This window comes from Magallana gigas, chromosome 6, assembly GCF_963853765.1.
Source record: "Magallana gigas chromosome 6, xbMagGiga1.1, whole genome shotgun sequence".
Taxonomy (NCBI): domain Eukaryota; kingdom Metazoa; phylum Mollusca; class Bivalvia; order Ostreida; family Ostreidae; genus Magallana; species Magallana gigas.
In genome coordinates, this window is record NC_088858.1 from 35,640,173 (window position 1) to 35,659,117 (window position 18,945).

The window sequence follows — 18,945 nt, forward strand, 5'->3', positions numbered from 1 at the left end:
TTATTTTTTTAACCCAAAGAAAGAAACGATATTTTTAATTAAAAAATGTTATATGTTATAAAATAGTTCAGAAATATATATATATGGGTTGACTGGATTAAAGGTTTCAATGTGTGTATATTTCACAACAGATTAGAAATTGTAGCATTAATGGGTTTCCATAAACGCCACCTACATATTACTTATACTTCCGGTTCAGGATTTTTTGGTGTTGTACAGAAAGGAAAAGCTAGAGTAAAGGTTACTGATCAAGGAAGATATGCCTAGCAAAAAGAAGAAATTCAGCGCTCGATTCCCACCAGTATGAAAATTTTATATGAATTTATAAGAACAAATATTCAGAGATGTTTATTGTTACTAACAATTTCGTAACTGTAGAATCGCCGTATACGCGTATATTAGACATTTAGAGCAGCTTACCCATCCCGCTATCCCTATATGATATGAAAGACTGAAGCCAACATACGCCAAATTCTTGCAAATGAAATACCTTCAATACTTTTTTATAACAGACTTCAGTGGACTTTAGATCACGAATGATTGTGATTTTAAATACACAGTGGGTCTAAAGCAAAATGCACACACCGGTATCGACCTCATATTACCCATATTACCCAAGCTCAAAGATATAGACCACAAATCTATAAAATAGAATTTTGTAATTCTGGCAATTTATTTTTTAATTTTGTGCTATAGCTATGTTCTGTCCCAGGTTATTGTTTCTGTCACATTTTGATGAATTTTATTTTAAACAAAATATACATAACTGTCAAAGAAATACATTTGAAAGCATTTCACTGACTTTTCATCTAATACTCTTTATGCACAGTAAATTAACATGAATGAAAACAAATACCTTACGAAGATTTTTAAAGCAGAGTAAATGGGATGGGAGAAATAATGACAGACTAGACGGGGATTCAATCCAGGCCCCCAGAATTGCTCTAGTCAGGTGCTCTACCAACTGATCTAGCTGGTGCCGGTATTCAAACTGGTCTGACCATCACATTCCTCCCATCCCATTACATTTGGTGCCGTGACCACCCCCTGGGACTGAAAGGTTAACTCCTGCCAGTGGAAGAGCCTGGGGTGATCTTTGAGAGCAAAGATCATCTAAGGGGTAAAAATGTGACATTCAGACTGGTTCAAATAATGGTGCCAGATAGCTCAAGCGGTAGAGCACCTGACTAGAGATTCAGGGGGCCCTGGTTCGAATTCTGGTCTGGTCCGTCATTATTTTTCCCATCCCATTTCAGTTGCAAAAGCCAATAGGTTATGAACCTTGATACTTGCAATAAATATCCTTGCTTAGCAGGTCTCAGACTTTTAAAACTGTCAAAAACAAACGGCTGTTGTTTGACTCAACTACATAGTGCCTTTCTTTCTCAACATAAGGCAGTAATCAAACTATCCAGAAGGAACAATTGTTGTTCACCTTAAGGAGTGGAGAATATAATTTTGTTGATGTTGTTTAGCTTAATTTAGAATCACTTAAGTAACTTTTAGTTATATTTGAATGAAGAAGGCAAGTCATGTTGCAGTAGGGTTTGGGTAATTGAAGACTGTTTAAATAATATGTAATTATATTTCATATTTCAGTTTGATACATTACACACAAATGTGATTTCTTTGTATATTGATGAAGAAAAAATGAATGAGAATTTTGAATCAGCATAAAATTCTATTTCTCCAACAGGCGCGTATAAAGAAAATCATGCAGACTGATGAAGATGTAGGAAAGGTGGCAGCAGCAGTGCCTGTGCTTATCTGTATCCTTTATGTTTATAGAAATCTGATAATAGACCGTAAACCTCATTCAATATGTAAAACTGGGATTTTTTTATTGTTGTAACTTCTGTGTTTTATGATCATTGAATTATTATTAATACACACAAATCAATTTGATAGGCTGATTTTCGTACATATATGTTCCAATTTAACTTGTTCATCCATTTCTGAATACATGCAGATAACTGTTTATACCCAGTGATAGACATTTTAATTCCGAAGCATCTACTGGTACACTTACAGTTAATATAAAAGTTCTATCTTCTGTAGATTTGCATGTATATTCCTTGAGTTTTGAAAAGCTAGAGCATTGGAAAAGTTTATAGAGACTCTCATTTTAAAAACCAGTGAAACAACAAAAATCAGGAATGCAAAAACGCTGACAACATCTCATATGTAAGTCTAGAAAACATCCATTATAAAAGTTGAACAAACAACATTCTGTTTCCCATCTTAAAAAAAAAAAATAACAATGTGATGTTGTAAAATTAGGATGTCTTATAATAATGACTTTTTAAAAAAGGTTTGTTTTACTTTTGTGTAATATACAATAATAATTCTATGCTACTGGATTTTTTATTTTTTAAGAAATTTTTAAGAAATGGCCTACATGATATATCATACTTGTAATACAAAATTGGCAGCCATTACATGCTTCTATTTCTTTTGTTATGCTTACAGAAAACAGACCATACACCAAGAGAAAAAGTTTGATTTTTTGAAGGATCTTGTTGCAAATGTTCCAGACCATCAAGCAGAGGATGAGTCAGACCCAAATATAAGCGACACTAAACGACAGAAAACCCCCAGGTAAGATCTCTCTTTCTCTCTCTCTCTCTCTCACACACACACATATATACATGTTAGTTATAGAGTATAGAGGAACCTTAATACTAATTAAATGTACCAGTACATTTACTATTCTTTATTTTTTGGCAGACCTAGGAAACAAAGAACAGAAGGTAGAAAGAAAAGAAAAAAGAATTCTTCTGATAGCAACTCTGAGGTAAATGGATAGAACGGTTTTTTCACCAAATTAAAATATACTGATAGAGAGGAGCAATCCTTGCGAAATTTAGAGTCTCCTTTTTATTTTTTACACATTTTTGAATTAAAGGAAATTATATATAACAAAAAATTAGTGCTTGCAATTTTATATTCTCACGATTTGATACAAAACAGCAGGATCGTGGAATTAAGTACTCGCATAAAAAAAAGAAATTTACAGTAGTTATATGTCTTGTCCAAGACAAACTTTGAGTTGATAGGAATTATTTAATTTTTTTAATTCTTTCTCAATGCTAAATAGATTTCTGGATATGTGAAGTCCATAGAAATGCTTATATTTTACTAGTTTGCAAGATATTTTTCTGTTTTCAAGTTTTCATACATGTACACCTACCTATGATCAAGTATTTCCATTTCAGGAGGAGGCCAATGATAATGGTTCCAGTACAGAGACAGATGAAGAAGTTGCTCAACATGAGCAGCTGTCGGCCATGTCAGCTGCAGCCAGCAATGAACAACACCAGGGAATTCCCTCATCCTCCTACCCTAACCCCGTCATCTCAGGGGAGAATCCGGAGGCCATGATGTCTTATCCATCCACAAGCAGCATGCCCAGCCATCCGGGCTACCCCCCACCGGGCTGTTACTCTCCCCAGGGGATCCCTGGGCTACCCCCACAAGGAATGCATAATCCCTATTCTATGCAAATGAATAACCACATGTGAGTATTTTACTATATACAGATACATGTACATGTAAGCTTATTGAATTTGTCTTGTATTTTGATTCTGTGTCAAATTATCCCGTAAATAATAATCTCTGTATTTTGATTCTGTGTCAAATTATCCCGTAAATAGTAATCTCTTTAATAGAATTAGTGTACAATGTGTAAACCTATCTCAGTGTACATGTTTGTTGATTTTATTGCAGGCCACAACAGACACAACCCTTAAATCTATGTAATGCCTCATACAACCCATCTATGTACATGCCCCCTGGGTATCCCTACCCACAATCATTAGGGTATCCTTACCCACCTCATATGAACCCTGGGGCTCCATCCCACGACTCTCATCAAGGAATGAACCACTTGGCCACAATGCCTGGACCTTCCCACCTGCCAGCATTCTCAAAGGCCCCGCCCCCTAGTGATCAAGGACAGGACTTGTCATTGTCTAGAGTAAATCCTGTAGCTCAAAATACAGCGACACCCCCAAAACAAGCCCAACCCACTTCAACAGAGGATGACGATTACGATGCGTAAATGAATTGTTTTGACTTAGAGGGTTAAGACTGTATGCAAATTGATTCTTAAATGGGGGGAAAGAATGAGAAACTCAGGGTCATTTGTGAAAAGTTTTCATCATGTTTTCACTTTCTGTTATATTTCATTTTAAATAGAAGGTAATTAAAATTACTAAACATATAGAACATTCATTGCCCGTTTCATATGTGTAAATGTAAACTTCGTTCTTTTGTTACAGAAATATTTTGTCTCGTATAGATTTTTTTACAAACTGTATATGGATTCTACTTATTTTTTTCACACAAGAATTAAGCTTAGTTTTATACTCATTGTTGCTGATTTTTCATATCATCAAAATTCCTTCATTTCCAAGAAACCATTGTAATTGTTTCAGTCATCATTTTATTCATGGACATCAATGGTTGTACAAGTTCATTAAAAAATTTTAATAATAAAGCAAAATGTGATATTTCCTTGCAAGAATATAAAATTTTAATGCACTGTAGCAGTTTATAAAATTCAGTTTACAAGTTCACCGTAAATAATACTGTACCTAATGTAATACATGTATAAAGGAACAAGAATGAAATGAAATTTTTAGTTGAATACATGCGTTTACATGTTATATTGCATGTCTCCACCTTGAAAAGGAAATATCTTCAACAGTTTAAGGAACATGTACTACTTTATTTTTATTTTATTTTATTTTTTGCAAATACATGCATCATGCTTGAAAATACATGTATATTCCTTAAATATTATATCCTGAGCAGTTGTAAATGCAATGGCAATTGTGAATTATACATAAAGATAGGAATAAGATGTACTGAATTAAGGATCTGACAGAATTGTGCCACATGTAAATGTCCAGCTCTGATGTGTTATACAAGTTGTCATATTTGACACAACCCTTTCTTTATTGACTTTGTTACTTGTGTGCGCCTGTGTTCTGATGTTATTAGATTTGTGAATGCTGATGTTACTAGATTTGTGAATGATTATTAAATGAACGAACCAGTTCAACTCCTATCTTTCCTTGTGTTTTACCAAGAAAATACACCTGTTCACCAGGGATTTGTAGGAAATTGAAGCAGACTTTGACAATGGGAACAAATGAAGTCCTCAAACAATCTTTGCATGATAAAATATTTATTCCTTAACAGACAGATGACAGAACATAATTCACTTCTTCTTCTTTTTGATATTCTTTTGTCCGCTTTTAAATGCTGGTTTTCTTTTGGCTCCCTGTTTTCTGTTTTTAAATGTTTTATTTTTTCCTTTGATCCAACTATCTCGTTCCATTTCCCATTTCAACTGTTTAGCACCTTGAAAAAAATAGAACATGTTGTAATTTTCAGGATATATTAAAAGGAAAGAAGAAACAATTGCACGAAACAGCATTCAATTATATGTCCATTATCAAGTCTTTACATGTACTTGTTTACCAGAATACAGTATTGTAAAGGATAGATCAAGTTCAAAACTTAACACATCCTTTTGCATAATCTCAGATTTATCAAACACACTCTTTAATTCAACTAATACAGTGAAAAGACAGTGCATTTACTGTAGATTACTTATTTTAAGCAAGTACATAATTTGGTGATTCTATCATTTTACAAACCGCAATAATATAAAATTGCAAACACCAAATTTTCATTGTAGTTTACATCTCTCCGAAAATTTACAGCGAGATTTTAAAATCCGCGATATGTGCTTTAGAACTCATGATTTTAGGCGGATATTAATTCCTCTTGTTTAATCAGGAAATTACAGTATGTAAGAAGTCCATAAAATCTCATTCTTATTTTGCATTTTCTACTCTACCTTATGAGATGTACTGGTATATATTTATTAATTGCTGATCATCATTACACAGGTGATCACTTACTAGACTTGTCCTGATTTGACAATGCTCCGGACCCCAGTGTGTCCCAGCCTGAACTGGCACTCTCCTCAATCACATCAGCAAACTACAAACAGAATCAGGCATATGTAATTCAAATGTATGCTATGTACATCAACACACAGAGATGTAGAATTTTACTACAAAGCTCTCGTGCAATACAAATATAAAATCAGATTTGTCAAAGATTAACCTTAGAAAACATGACAACAAGAAACTTTAACAACATCAAAACAATTTAGACAACATGCAACTTAGAAAACAAGCAACTCTGACAGTATCAACCTAGACAACAAGCAACTCGGACAACACGAAAACAAGCAACTCGGACAACATGTAACTTTGAAAATGAGCAACTTTGACAACATGCCAAAAATCAATTTGAATAACATTACATGAGAACAAGCAACTTAAACAGCATGCAACTAAGACAATTATCATCTTAGACAACATATAAATTTAACAACAAGCAAGTTAGATTACATGAAAACAAACAATTTAGAAAACATGCAACTTAGAAAACATGACAACAAGTTACTTAAGCAACTTGAAGAACATTCCAACAAGCAACTTAGACAACAGGCAACTCTGACAACAAGCAATTTGTATAACATATCAACAAACAACTCAGACAACATAACAACAAGTCACCTAGAAAATGACAGCAAGCAATTAGACAACATGACAAGAAAAATTTAGACAACAAACATCTTAGACAACATGATAACAAACAACATTGACAACAGACATATTTGACATTGTGACAACAAACAACTTAGACAACAAGAAACATGGACAAAAACATCTTAGACAACATGACAACAAACAACTAAGACAACAGGCCAACAAGTTTCCTAAACAACAAGCAACTTAGACAAAGTTACACTCTGCAACTTGAACAACAAAAATCATCTGTTTTTTTCTTTAGACTTTTTGTTTTTTAAATTTACATGTATATACCCTATATGTAGGGCTGGGACGATATCACGATACATGACATGCAATAGGATACATATCGCGATACATTGCAACTAAATGAATACATGAATAAGGGTTTGAAATTTATTCAATCTGTCGATGTATTACCACATGTCCAAAGTTATTTTATTATATTTAAAATGAGCGTTGCACAATTTACAAATTACTTTAGTCTCTTATACGATACGATACATATCACGATACATTGCAACTAAATGAATACATGAATAAGGGTTTGAAATTTATTCAATCTGTCGATGTATTACCACATGTCCAAAGTTATTTTATTATATTTAAAATGAGCGTTGCACAATTTACAAATTACTTTAGTCTCTTATACATTACTTTTTCATAAACGAGTTATATGAAAGTTTTCCACACTCCACATTTAGCTTCCTAACAGTTTTGACACATTTACGAGGTTTTCCGCCATCTTTGTACTTTCATATAAGGCCCAGACTAAAAATAGCTGATATATGAAGCTCGGATATTTTTGGAAAATAAAAAAAAGTTTGCTTAGGTATCGTTGTATTAATGGTAAATGTATCGATCCAAATATCGTCAAAATAAATACTGTGATGCACCGGTGCATCGGTGGATCGTCCCATCCCTACCTATATGTGTATACATAAACAATCAAACATGTGTAAGGAAATAAATGATATGTTTTACCTCATCAGCTGCTGCAAACAAGCTAGAGTCTAATTTCTCTGATCTACAAGAAAAATTAATGTTTATAGATTGAGAAATTGATTTAAAATTTGATACTTATAAACATTATCTTCTACACATCTCTTGAACCAAAAACTGTAAATTATCAGGCTTTTCATAGTATGTGGGGAAAAAATTGTTCAGATCATTATAAAACTTTGTAAAATTACTTAAACAATATTTCTCTAATGTATGAGCATTGATTTAGCTCTTACTTCTTTGACTTTTTTCCAATGGCACCATCAGCACATTTAGCTTTCTGTTTAGAACCTTTCTTCTTTTGGGTTAATTCTTCAAACTCATCTGAAACAAGCAGAATAATCAAGCTGTATAAATTGTTCACGTCACAAAGTTCCATAAAAAGAATTTTGCAAATTGTTAAGCATTCAGAAATGCTAAGTAGTAAGTTGATCTATTTATAACATGATAATAAATGTATGTATTGGTACATCATTCTACTACATGTATTTTTGAGGTATTGGCCCAAATATTACATCAAATCAAATTTTGACTTTACTGAGTAACCCTAAGAATAAAACTAAACATTTAAGCACAAGCACAAATTCTAACAAAAGTTAGTACGGTATTGAGTATATTTTAATGCAATTTCATTCAAAGATTAACCATCATCAAGAATGTACCAACCTTCCCCACTGCTGACTTCCTCCTCAGCATCATGAATGTCATCATCATACTCCTGGAATTCCTTGGCAAAATCTTCATCTGCTTCAAAGTCCAGCTCTTCATCAGACAAGTTGCCCATCTCCTCTTCTTCCATGTCTTCTTCCTCCTCTTCACTGAGGTCTTCTTCATCTGATTCTTCAAACTTAAGCTTGCCTTTCTTAGTAGCTTTCACTCCCACAGCACTACCATTGTTAAAGACATGGCATGTATGAATGTGTAATTCAAGGATTATACTCGAAAGACTAAAGTTTCATACTGAGAACAAAGTCATTTACTTTAATTTTATTTCCAATTGCTTTAAAAAAACCTGCATAAGGTTCAAAGGGACAAAGGATAATGAAAATTAAATAGATGAATACCATGACCTACCTGGCAAAGTCTATATCTGTGTCACTGAAGTCTTCGCCTACATCACCACCCTCAAGCTGTTTCTCATAAGTGTCTGTAAAACATAGAATACATGTACTGGTACAAAAAAATACATGTATGTAAGAGTCACTTAAATAAATCAATAAAAAGTTGAGTTTTTTGTGAACATTGAAGAAGATGACACACATGGCCCATTGAAAAGTACAGTGTATATCAAAACAAACAGCACACAGCATCTGATTGTTGATGTGTTCATATACTAACCCAGGAAATCATCAAACTCCGTGTCACTGACACTCTCATCGCTTTCCTCATCCTCCTCATCCACCTTCTTTTTTTTCTCTGCTTTCTGTGTGAAATACCTTTGCAAAATATGTAAGAGAAATTTTAAAATATCTGTTTCTTACAAAAATTACTTAAGAGAGAATAGATGCAGTTGTTTAAAGACCTACCTGTGATAGAACAACTCATCAGCAGGCAGATTGGTCTCTGCTCTCTCCAGGTAATCCTCGCTGGTGACGGCAACTTTCTTCACCCCCTTCAGTCTGGAGGTCTTGGAGGTGAACTTGGACCTGGACAGTGTGCCCTGCATATCTGTGACTAGATATATTGAAAGTTATATTTAATCAATGATATCATTGATGAGGGAAGAAATTACAACACCATTTATTGAAGAATGACACCCAAACTTTGATCTGACAAATGGATCTTTTTTTCTTTTTTTTTGGAAATATGATTTCATCAAAGACCAATATAAGCTAAATATGATTCTTTAATTTTCTATTTTACAGGAAATTGCACAAAATTGAAAACTGTTTTGTTTGCAAGTTAGATACTAAAACATGTATCTTAAAGACTTAAGTTCAGACAATGATTGTTCATACAGGTTTTATCTGCTTTCTTGTGCATAAAATTATCGTAATTAATACATTAAATTAAATGACAACTGGTATATTTTTGCAAATTTCCATCTTTTTTTGTAGGAGTGGGGTTGTAATAAATAATTAATGTACATACATGTTTGTGGTTTTTTAGGATTCTTGTACACAAATCTGTCCAGGAATCTGATGATTGTAAAATCTTGAAGAGGATCCCCACTATATCTGACTGCTTCACCCTGAAATAAGACATTTTAAAACTGAATAAATAAAAAGACATTAATTCCCTACATTCAAATGAGATATACTACATGTACAATGTATCGGTTCATACATGAAAAATTTTTATCTAAGAGGGTCTTAAAAGTACATTTTATGAAAAACCAGCAATCATCTTTGATTACAAATGTTTGAATGATATTTTTCTTCTTGCATTGCCAATATAAAATTTGTTGAAGGTATCCTCATTCTTGCAGTCATACCTTGAGAAGATTTGATGCAAACAGTGACACCGTGGGGTGGAAATGTTGGGAGAGTTTCTGTAGTTCCCAGATGCATTCTGCGTCAGCTCGGCAGTACAGAGGGTTCCGATGTTGAGGGTCATAATCTGATGTTTTTGTGAAGCCTGAACAACAAGAACAAACTCACATGACAGCACTCTCTTTATCTTTCAAAGTATAAATGTTAATTTGCATCCATATTTTGACCAAAAAATCTGTAAACAATTTACTCATTATAACAAATGTATCTGAAATATAACTTTCCAATCAAATGATAAATCCAGGTAAAATTTTGGAAATAACAAAAATATTCCAATTTTTACGTTCATGTACATTTAATATGCAAGTCCAACTGCTATTAAAGCATTGCTACAGATATCATACCTGCACTATAAATAAAATAATAAGTTAACAACTCAAAGATAATATACACTGAATAGCCAATCATTCCAATGGTACTCACAAAGGGGTAAAGTATTTTGATACTTTTTTAGCACTATAGCAAACAACTTAAACCCATATACATGTAACTCACCAATATGTTAGTATAAAATATTTACACTGTGAAAAAGTCTAACAATTTTCTACATGTACCTGAGTTTTTAAGGTTTTTATGAACCCAGGAAGACTTGGACTTTGGGTTGGCTCCTTTCCCCTCATCCTCTGAATCACTGCTTTCTGAGCTGCTCTGCTCGTCTGCTTCACCATCATCAGGGGCAGGTAAATCCTCATAGTGCTCCTCATCATCCGAATCCTACGCATAGATTCGTTTGACATACATCTTTTAATCACTACTTTAAAATTCACTGACTTGAAAGAAGTAAGATTCTGATTATCTTGAAGTTTTTACTGTTTACAGTTAATACATGTACAAGTATTTGACTCATCAAACAGAATGTACAAACCTCTTCTTTGGTGTGGTCCATTCTCAAGATGCCTTTCTGTTCCTTTGTCAGTTCCCCAAGCAGAACTAATGCTCCACACACAAACTGTACAGGTTGGTAGGAACAGATCTGTAACAACCGCTTCACAAAGGCCTACAATAACCAATCAAAAATTATCACAACAACTATCTCAAACATTTTTTTCTCTTTTCAAAGAATGCTACTCATATGACATAATCTGTCAAAATGTCCAGGGATGAGTTCAAAGACCCTGTACATGTACAAATTTTACGATATCCTTTACATTTAATAAAATGACACATGGAACTTCTGAGTTTTTATATCTGTATTTACCTTCCCTTTGCACCACTCCAAGTACAGTTCACACAGAAATGTTCCAAAGCCACAGGTACCCCAATGGTCAAGGGATTAATTGACATGTTAATCCTAGATTTGACAATATCAAAACCATTGACCTCCTCATGCCTGACTGACCTTGACCCTCCTCTAGTTTCTGTATCAATTGATCTCCATCTGCCTGGTCGACCTTGACCCTATAGTTTTTTATATCACCAATGACCTCCTTATGTCTTACTGACCTTGACCCTCCTCTCCACCACATCCTTCTTCAGACTCTTGAACAGCAGGTTCAGGAACATGGCCTGTTTGGCCGTGTACTTCAGGTCAGGCTCCAGCATCTTCTTATACAGGGCCACATAGTACCGGTCCGAGATGTTCTCACTGTTAATGTACAAATTCAGACATTTGAAATGCGGAGTAAAATTAAAAAGAATAAAGAACAATAAAAATTCTAAATCTTTCTGAACAAACATAGCATGAAACCCTTTAAAATATTACTTTGAACCATTACTAAAATAGTAAATCACATAATGATTAACATGTAATATGTACAAAATGTAAACCAGTCTCTGACCTAGCGTCCATGACTTGGTAGATAAGCATCAGGGCCTGGATACTGGTGTTGAAGTTGACGGTGTGGATGATCTTGTACAGTGTATTCATCTGCTCATTGATGTAGTCTGCTTCCACTGTGAACAAATACAAAATGTAACAGTCAAAATGATAACGAGAACAGCTGGAACTCTCTTTTAAATTAAGCAATTTATACTTGGAATAAGGATAATGATAAACTAAATTTAAAATTTACTCTGTATAAAAGTTTATGGTTAAAATTTTGATGTAAAAGCAGGAATTGTTAGATCAGTAGTTCTACATGCCAATTTAAAAGTAAGATACTTGCTCTAAGCACATAACAATGATTACTTTTATAAGGATAGTTACTCAATGCACATAAAGAGAGTGATTAGTTACTCTATGCACAGAAGGATAGAAACTCACTCTTGGCATAAGGATATGCCCTGTTGACTCCTGTCAGGAGTGCACTCATCATCCTGCTGTCAATCTCACCTCTGTTCACAAATGACTGCAAATCAAATAAACAACTATTATGTAGAGATCAACATTGTTTTATCTACATACCGGTAATTAAATCATATATAAATTTATATCTTGTTACCTTAAAGAAAGAAAAGTACAGTCTGATAAGTTTAACAGCTAGATCTCTCTCCTCATGACTCAACAACAGGCGGTTGACAAAACAGATGCAGTAGTACCTGAACAGAGCAAAAACAATGAATGCAATGTCAAAAAATTCATATAATGTGAAATTCTTGTAGCAAAACTTACACGTATCATGTGCCCATCAGGTTTAATGATCTATATATACAAAGTTAGTAAGGATGGATAAAAATTTTGAGATGATTTGGTATTTTTTGTCATTTCTGTTGTCTATTGTTACTACATACTGTGCCTTGACTGGGATGTTGGGGCGATACAGCAGCTGCTCCACCTCTTTCACAACCACTGCCTTCATGTTGGGATGTTTATCCACTGTCAACAAAAAATCTCATTCAATGACTACAGATAAACATGTACCAGTACATCTACCTCAAATGTTTATTGGAACACACAAAAAAACTTTTTGTTTCTGCATTTTGAAAATTGTCACTTTTACATCTTCAAAAGTTCAAAATAAATGTAATTTTAATCAAAATCCGTTTAAGAATTCCATTAAAAAAATTCATCAAAAATCTGCTTTATTTTTAATTGAAATGTATTACAAAAGTAACACTCTATGAGAAGGGGGTACTTACCTAGTTTTGTCAAGAGATGTGATGCCTGGGCTGCTATTTTATATTCTGGGTCTCCGACTTTGTTCACCAACAAAGCAAGCAGTACCTGTCAAAGAAAGAAATATCTGGTTTGAGAAAAGATTACATTTCTACAATGTACTGTATTTACCTTTACATTTAAGAAAGACATTATTTTGAAGTATCATGAAGGCACTTCTCTGGTACTTATGTACTAGTGCTAAGACAATAGTACCTTTTCTTCCTCTGGCTTCTCCGCAAGCAATTCAAAAAATATGCCTAAAATTTAACAAAAAAATTAGTGACACTTGGTCTATCAATATGATTCACTATACATCAATTTGATTCGATTTTATTTTTCTAATTAGTTCTTTTTCCTATAACCATGATACATGTACTAGTTGCTTGAAATATTACCCATTGCTTTTTGTCTTGTAGCCATAATATTGTCTTTTGACATCACCTATAAATATCCAGGTAGCAATTGAAATCAGCAACCATAAATAATGACAATCAACATAACGCAAGGGAAAAGATTTATTTATATTACTTTTACTATATGCATTATTTCCATGTAAAATTCTTAGTTTGTACACATGCATATTGTAAAATTATTTTTTGTGTTCTTACCTCAAGAGCTTTGATAAATGAAGAATATTTTTCTTTCAGTCTGTGTTCATACAGCCACTTGAGAAGTTTTTTATCAATGGTATCTTTATTCCCACCAGATATTACTCCAAGGTCTCCCAAGGGATGCTAGGAAATCAATATGCTTGTTTTATGGAGCATGAAAATAATTGTGTACTATAAAACACAGTTAATAAAGCGAACACGCTTCTTACAGCAAAGTGATTTTCATTCCAATTGACTTAATTACATGTTGTAACCTTGACAGATATAACGAATTAAGCTTATAACGAAGCATAATCGCCCTTCCCTGGCCCTTTGTTATAAGCGTGAGTTACTGTATAAAGAATTTAAATTTCATTTAAACATAATAATGGCTTTAATACCTGATCAAATTCTCTTAATTTTCTCTCTGGTAACAATTTTGTGATGAACAAGTCTTTTAATGTGTCTGAAAAACATAAAATCTATTGTTGACTTCATATCTTGAAATTATGTTCACTAACTATCTGCGCACTCATATTAAAATTTCAATTTATAATAAATATATTGTAAAGAATGTTACTGTATATTGTAATTAAAATGCTCACAGCTTTAGCATACCTTGCAGAGCAAACGTTCACATCCTTCAACATGCACAGTGTTTATACAGAAACAAAAGGAATTCATCAGAGAGAGAGAGAGAAAAGAAAATCATCTCTTTATTAGATGACTACATGTATTTATAAATTCTCTCCAACCTGTAACTTTTGCCCTTTCTCTACACTATATAAATACACATGTAAGACTTGCCTGCTGCAATCATGCTTTCCCGCTTGCTCTTTTTCCGACACATGTTAAGGAGGCTCTCCAGGTTCTGAAGATTGTGGATCGGGGACTCCTGAACCAGCAGAGTCAGTGCTGCCACTTTGTCTGTCAGTGTGCCCGTGGTCAGGACTGTCTTAATCCATTTGGTTTCAGATTTCTTGGAGTTCTCTCGTTCTATGTAAGTCAATATATATATGTGTTACATTTTTCCTAATCTTTAGCCATGGACATGTAATCATTTTTTATAACCTTGAAACATTTTTACAAAAATTCTAAATTTTACTTATCCCTTATACTGTATACTACATATTTATCATAAATTTATTGGCTATTGTTGTAAAAATATTGTAAAAAATTTGTAATGCATAAATTTTTTATAGAATTCTTACGCTTCAAGTACACAGACACTTCATCCTCCAGGAGCTTTGATGCAAAAGACTCCAGCTGTTTTTCTAAATCTGAGGACAATGAAGTCACTTCTTCACTCTCCTGTCATAATACAAAGCAATAAAACAGAATAACATTACTGCAGCTTAAATTAAAATATAAGTCAAACATAAGAAAAAAGTTTTGTAAAATAATCATAATTTAGGGTCTTGTCTTTATAAAAATAATATCTAAGGTTCAACAACCCTTTGTTTATTCAAATATTATTTCTTTCCAGGATATTTTTTCACTGAATGACTTTCCATGATAAAAAATACACAATATTAATTTGCTTGAATTTTCAAGAAACTCTACCTCTTCTTCTAGATCCTCCTGCCCTGGTTTGATAAGCAGATAGGTCCTTGGTGTATAGGATGACTGATGGGTAGTCGGACTCCACCCTTTACCAGACTGTGAGTCAGGTGTTGTACTGGAAATTTCTTCATGCTGAATTTTGTATTTGTTTTTCTGCTTCTTTTTCTTCTTTGACCCTTCTGATTCATCCTCTGTTTCATTTTCTTCCATAGAAGGCATGACTGCAAGTTTCGTCTTTTTCTTCTCTTTTCTGTTACACATAGGGAAAGTATTTGAACATGGTGATAGTCGATGGACAATGAACATGATAAAATCTCAGTCAGTTTTTCTACTGTTCCTAAACTTACCCCTTTTTCTCTTCTGGTTCATCTTCAACGAACTGTTCTCGGATACCAAGTTTTTTAATAAAATCTAGGATCTGCCAAAAATGTCATCAATAATTTTCATCAAACTTCATTCATAAGCAAAGAAAAAAATGACTGCTGCAAAAAATATTGTTATACCAATCTTTAAAGGGGAAGGAAAGTCAAAAACATAATTTATTTATTTTAATAAAGTGGTGTAAATTATCACATGTGGTCATGCTGTTTTGAAAATAAAATACGTAATTAAGCTTTAATTAATGAACGTTTGAAGTTGGAGAAATCGTATTTACTGGAGGCTGACATGATGTAGAACTCTTTTGTATTAAAAACCAAAAAAATTAATTATTTTGACGTCACACCATCTATTCCGGTTTGGTCTACATATACAAATGAATGTACACAGTGCTCTGAATATAATTAACGCTGGTTTATACCTTTCTGTTTCTCAAATAATCAACTAAACAAAATTGATAATGTTTGAGTTCACACGTCAATCTAAAGAATAAATACATGTATCATTATATGCATAAATATATGCATTTTTTTAAGTAAATGACAGTTGTTAATCTGCTATCATTCAAAGTTGAAAACGACCTTGATTAAATTTTTTATTCCAAGTCAAGTTCTTCGCTAACTGAATAAATGTTACAATTGTAATCGGGATGTTTAAAATTCATTCTTTAAAGTCGGAATTACCATGTCGAAATAACAACCGCAGACATTTTCTATGATACTTGGCATCTGTTGACAATTTCCACATTTACGCGGAGATTTCTCCGACACTAACCTCCGCTTTTAGATTTCAACGAACATGCTCCATTTGACGTTAGTTTGTAGTTTGCAAAGGTAAAAGAACGGTCTCAAATCAATATTGTTTCAAATTTTCCAGAACTTGCCATTTAGAGCGAATATCATGATTTTTTGTTGATAAGACAAACCGGAATAGATGGTGTAATGTCATAGATTAAAGTTCAATGGCAGCCCCCATGGCGACGGGAAATTTAAATTAAGCAATCGATTTTCTTGATTTATTCATTGTTTCGGGGTTATGAAAATAGATACAATTTACAATTATAGTAGATGATAATTAATTGATTTATTGTACAACATATTTTTAGTTTCCTTCCCCTTTAACTTTTTACCTCTTCTTTTTTTATTCCATCTTCATGGCTTCCATCATCAAAGTCATCAATGGCTTCCTCATCATTTTCATCTATTCCTTCCAACAGCTGGACATCACTCTGCATAGAAATATATTCGAAGCATAAAGATCATATGCAACAAAATTTCCTTTATTACATAAGTCATAGTGACAATTCCCTTGTTCATATATGTGACAATCTTTATTTTTGTTATCAGTGATCTACTGTGTATAGATTAAAAACTAATTTTTTTTAAGAAATAAAACTATTCTAATTTTAATGTAAATAGTGGTTGTGTATATTCATATAAAGAAGTCCTACAAACTATTTGATTGATCCTTATACTTGACAATATGTCATTGAAATTGTGTGTCAGAACCCCCTTATTATGCTAACAAACAGCAAAACACAGACAGTGCCACAGTACTTTGCAATCACCAAATGGAAAAACAAGGGGGAAATTACATCCAAACATTCTATTGTAATTTGGATAGTGATAAAAAGCAAACAGAAGACACAATTAAGCAAACTTTAACGAAAATATTTACTTTATCTCCACCTAGCTCGCTGATGGTCTTTAAATCGAGATCAACATCTCTCACACGTGTTTTGGTTTTCTTTTTGGAAGCCATCTTTGTTAGATAAAGCTTAAAACGAAAACGGCTGGACTTGCTCGAGCCGGATATAAAATTTGCATTTTGACTGACTTTATACGAAAGCCCATTGAGCTCATTTTCGTAGGTAAAAAAAATATTTTTTTCGCAAATAAACGCGAAACTTTCGCGATATAACGCGTTAGTTTCGCTAATAAACCCGTTAGTTTCGCGAATAAACGCGTAGTTTTCGCGATATAACGCGAAACTTTCGCGAATAAACGCGAAACCATTATATAAAAATTGTCTCTTTTGGAAAACCCGGTTTAAACCCTCTGGTTACTTGACGTTTTCCGATCGGCAAAACAGACTAAACAGGTATACAGGGGGAATCTTTTCTTTTTCTTTGTAAAGGACGGGGCTACCTTCAACGTACATGTTCGGTTCAGATGACAACCTCCCCTTTTGCTAACCCTTTGAACCCCCGGTTTGACAATTATAATACGGCCTCCTAAAATACAGTGGTGTTCATTGACATATTGTATGTCATTTTGTTGAAGGTGATGGTGAAATTATAAATCTTATTAATTTATCCGCAAAACTTGTCTATGAATTCTAAGAGAGAGAGAGAGAGAGAGAGAGAGAGAGAGAGAGAGAGAGAGAGAGAGAGAGAGAGAGAGAGAGAGAGAGCGCGCAACCCGGATGGACTGAAGTACTGACGGGAGTTGATTTTATCGATTATCATTTATTTTAAAATCAACTTATCTTGCATGGCAATTAGTTTCTAGTCTGTATTTAAATTACGCTTTTTTTGATTATACGAATTTTTAGACTTTTCCGACAAGAATTTCGAGAAACCCCATATGAATCAGGATGTGTAATATTTAAAGATATTTCAAACTATGTATTAGTAATCGAAACAATTCTAAGAGTCGTATGGATCCAGGCACTATTGATATCGAACTCTAGTCTCGTTCAACCAGACGCTCGGTTGTCTCCGTTAATCTCCGACAAGCAAGAGAGCCTCTGTGCTTGTCGGAGATTTACGGAGACAGCCGAGCGTCTAGTTGAACGAGACTTTATTAAACTCTGGCGTAGGAACACACAAGACTACAAAAATATCTAATATTGTTCGTATTATATAAAATCTGACTATTTTCAAAGTGTTTATAAATAAGTTTCCTTGAAAAACAATGCTTCAGCATACATTACAACAAATATTTCTATTATTTACAAGAACTAAGTCTTGTCAGCGGCGATGATTTGTGCTTAGGTCCGAACACTGTTTCACTTTCGGTTTGCCAGAGTAACTGCATAGGAGAGTTTTTTTTTTAAGAATTAGCTTTTTCTTTTCAAATCATCTAAAAAAATAGAAGTCATACGGTACACTAAATTTAAGAAATTGTGACATAATTATGTATGATGAACATAGATTCAAGAGAGAGAGAGAGAGAGAGAGAGAGAGAGAGAGAGAGAGAGAGAGAGAGAGAGAGAGAGCGCAACCCGGATGGATACTGAATAATTCAAAGTACTGAAGAACTGACGGG

General features: G+C 33.5%; 2 protein-coding genes across 2 annotated transcripts; one reads left to right on the forward strand and one right to left on the reverse strand.

Annotated features, from left to right (window-relative positions):
- The first annotated feature begins 164 nt into the window (after window positions 1-164).
- LOC105322423 (dr1-associated corepressor) lies at window positions 165-4,692 on the forward strand. Its single transcript, XM_011421137.4, has 7 exons — window positions 165-301; window positions 1,697-1,769; window positions 2,091-2,184; window positions 2,470-2,598; window positions 2,728-2,794; window positions 3,216-3,517; window positions 3,727-4,692. Exons 1-7 carry the CDS (start codon window positions 260-262, stop codon window positions 4,058-4,060), a joined length of 1,041 nt encoding a protein of 346 aa, XP_011419439.1. The 5' UTR covers window positions 165-259; the 3' UTR covers window positions 4,061-4,692.
- A 39-nt stretch (window positions 4,693-4,731) lies between these two features.
- Window positions 4,732-17,464, reverse strand: LOC105322424 (CCAAT/enhancer-binding protein zeta). The gene is made up of 28 exons (XM_011421138.4): window positions 17,354-17,464; window positions 16,806-16,904; window positions 15,646-15,716; window positions 15,299-15,548; window positions 14,947-15,046; window positions 14,543-14,731; window positions 14,137-14,201; window positions 13,754-13,879; window positions 13,541-13,586; window positions 13,359-13,402; window positions 13,127-13,211; window positions 12,779-12,863; window positions 12,490-12,586; window positions 12,312-12,396; window positions 11,887-12,001; window positions 11,552-11,693; window positions 10,974-11,105; window positions 10,663-10,822; window positions 10,051-10,193; window positions 9,708-9,807; window positions 9,143-9,290; window positions 8,955-9,052; window positions 8,691-8,763; window positions 8,283-8,503; window positions 7,853-7,940; window positions 7,599-7,641; window positions 5,934-6,015; window positions 4,732-5,367 (listed from the first exon to the last, which is right to left on the reverse strand). The coding sequence occupies exons 1-28, from the start codon at window positions 17,435-17,437 to the stop codon at window positions 5,225-5,227; spliced, it is 3,114 nt and encodes a 1,037-aa protein (XP_011419440.3). The 5' UTR covers window positions 17,438-17,464; the 3' UTR covers window positions 4,732-5,224.
- Window positions 17,465-18,945: the final 1,481 nt, after the last annotated feature.

Excerpts from the sequence above, each read along its gene's own strand:
- LOC105322423 (XM_011421137.4), top strand. The coding sequence starts at position 260 with ATGCCTAGCAAAAAGAAGAAATTCAGCGCTCGATTCCCACCA. Across the intron at positions 2,795-3,215 it reads CTTCTGATAGCAACTCTGAG|GAGGAGGCCAATGATAATGG; the intron begins GTAAATGGATAG and ends TTTCCATTTCAG. Across the intron at positions 3,518-3,726 it reads ATGCAAATGAATAACCACAT|GCCACAACAGACACAACCCT; the intron begins GTGAGTATTTTA and ends ATTTTATTGCAG.
- LOC105322424 (XM_011421138.4), bottom strand. The coding sequence starts at position 17,437 with ATGGCTTCCAAAAAGAAAACCAAAACACGTGTGAGAGATGTTGATCTC. Across the intron at positions 8,504-8,690 it reads ACAGATATAGACTTTGCCAG|TGCTGTGGGAGTGAAAGCTA; the intron begins GTAGGTCATGGT and ends TAACAATGGTAG. Across the intron at positions 6,016-7,598 it reads TGTTTGCAGCAGCTGATGAG|TTTGCTGATGTGATTGAGGA; the intron begins GTAAAACATATC and ends TTCTGTTTGTAG.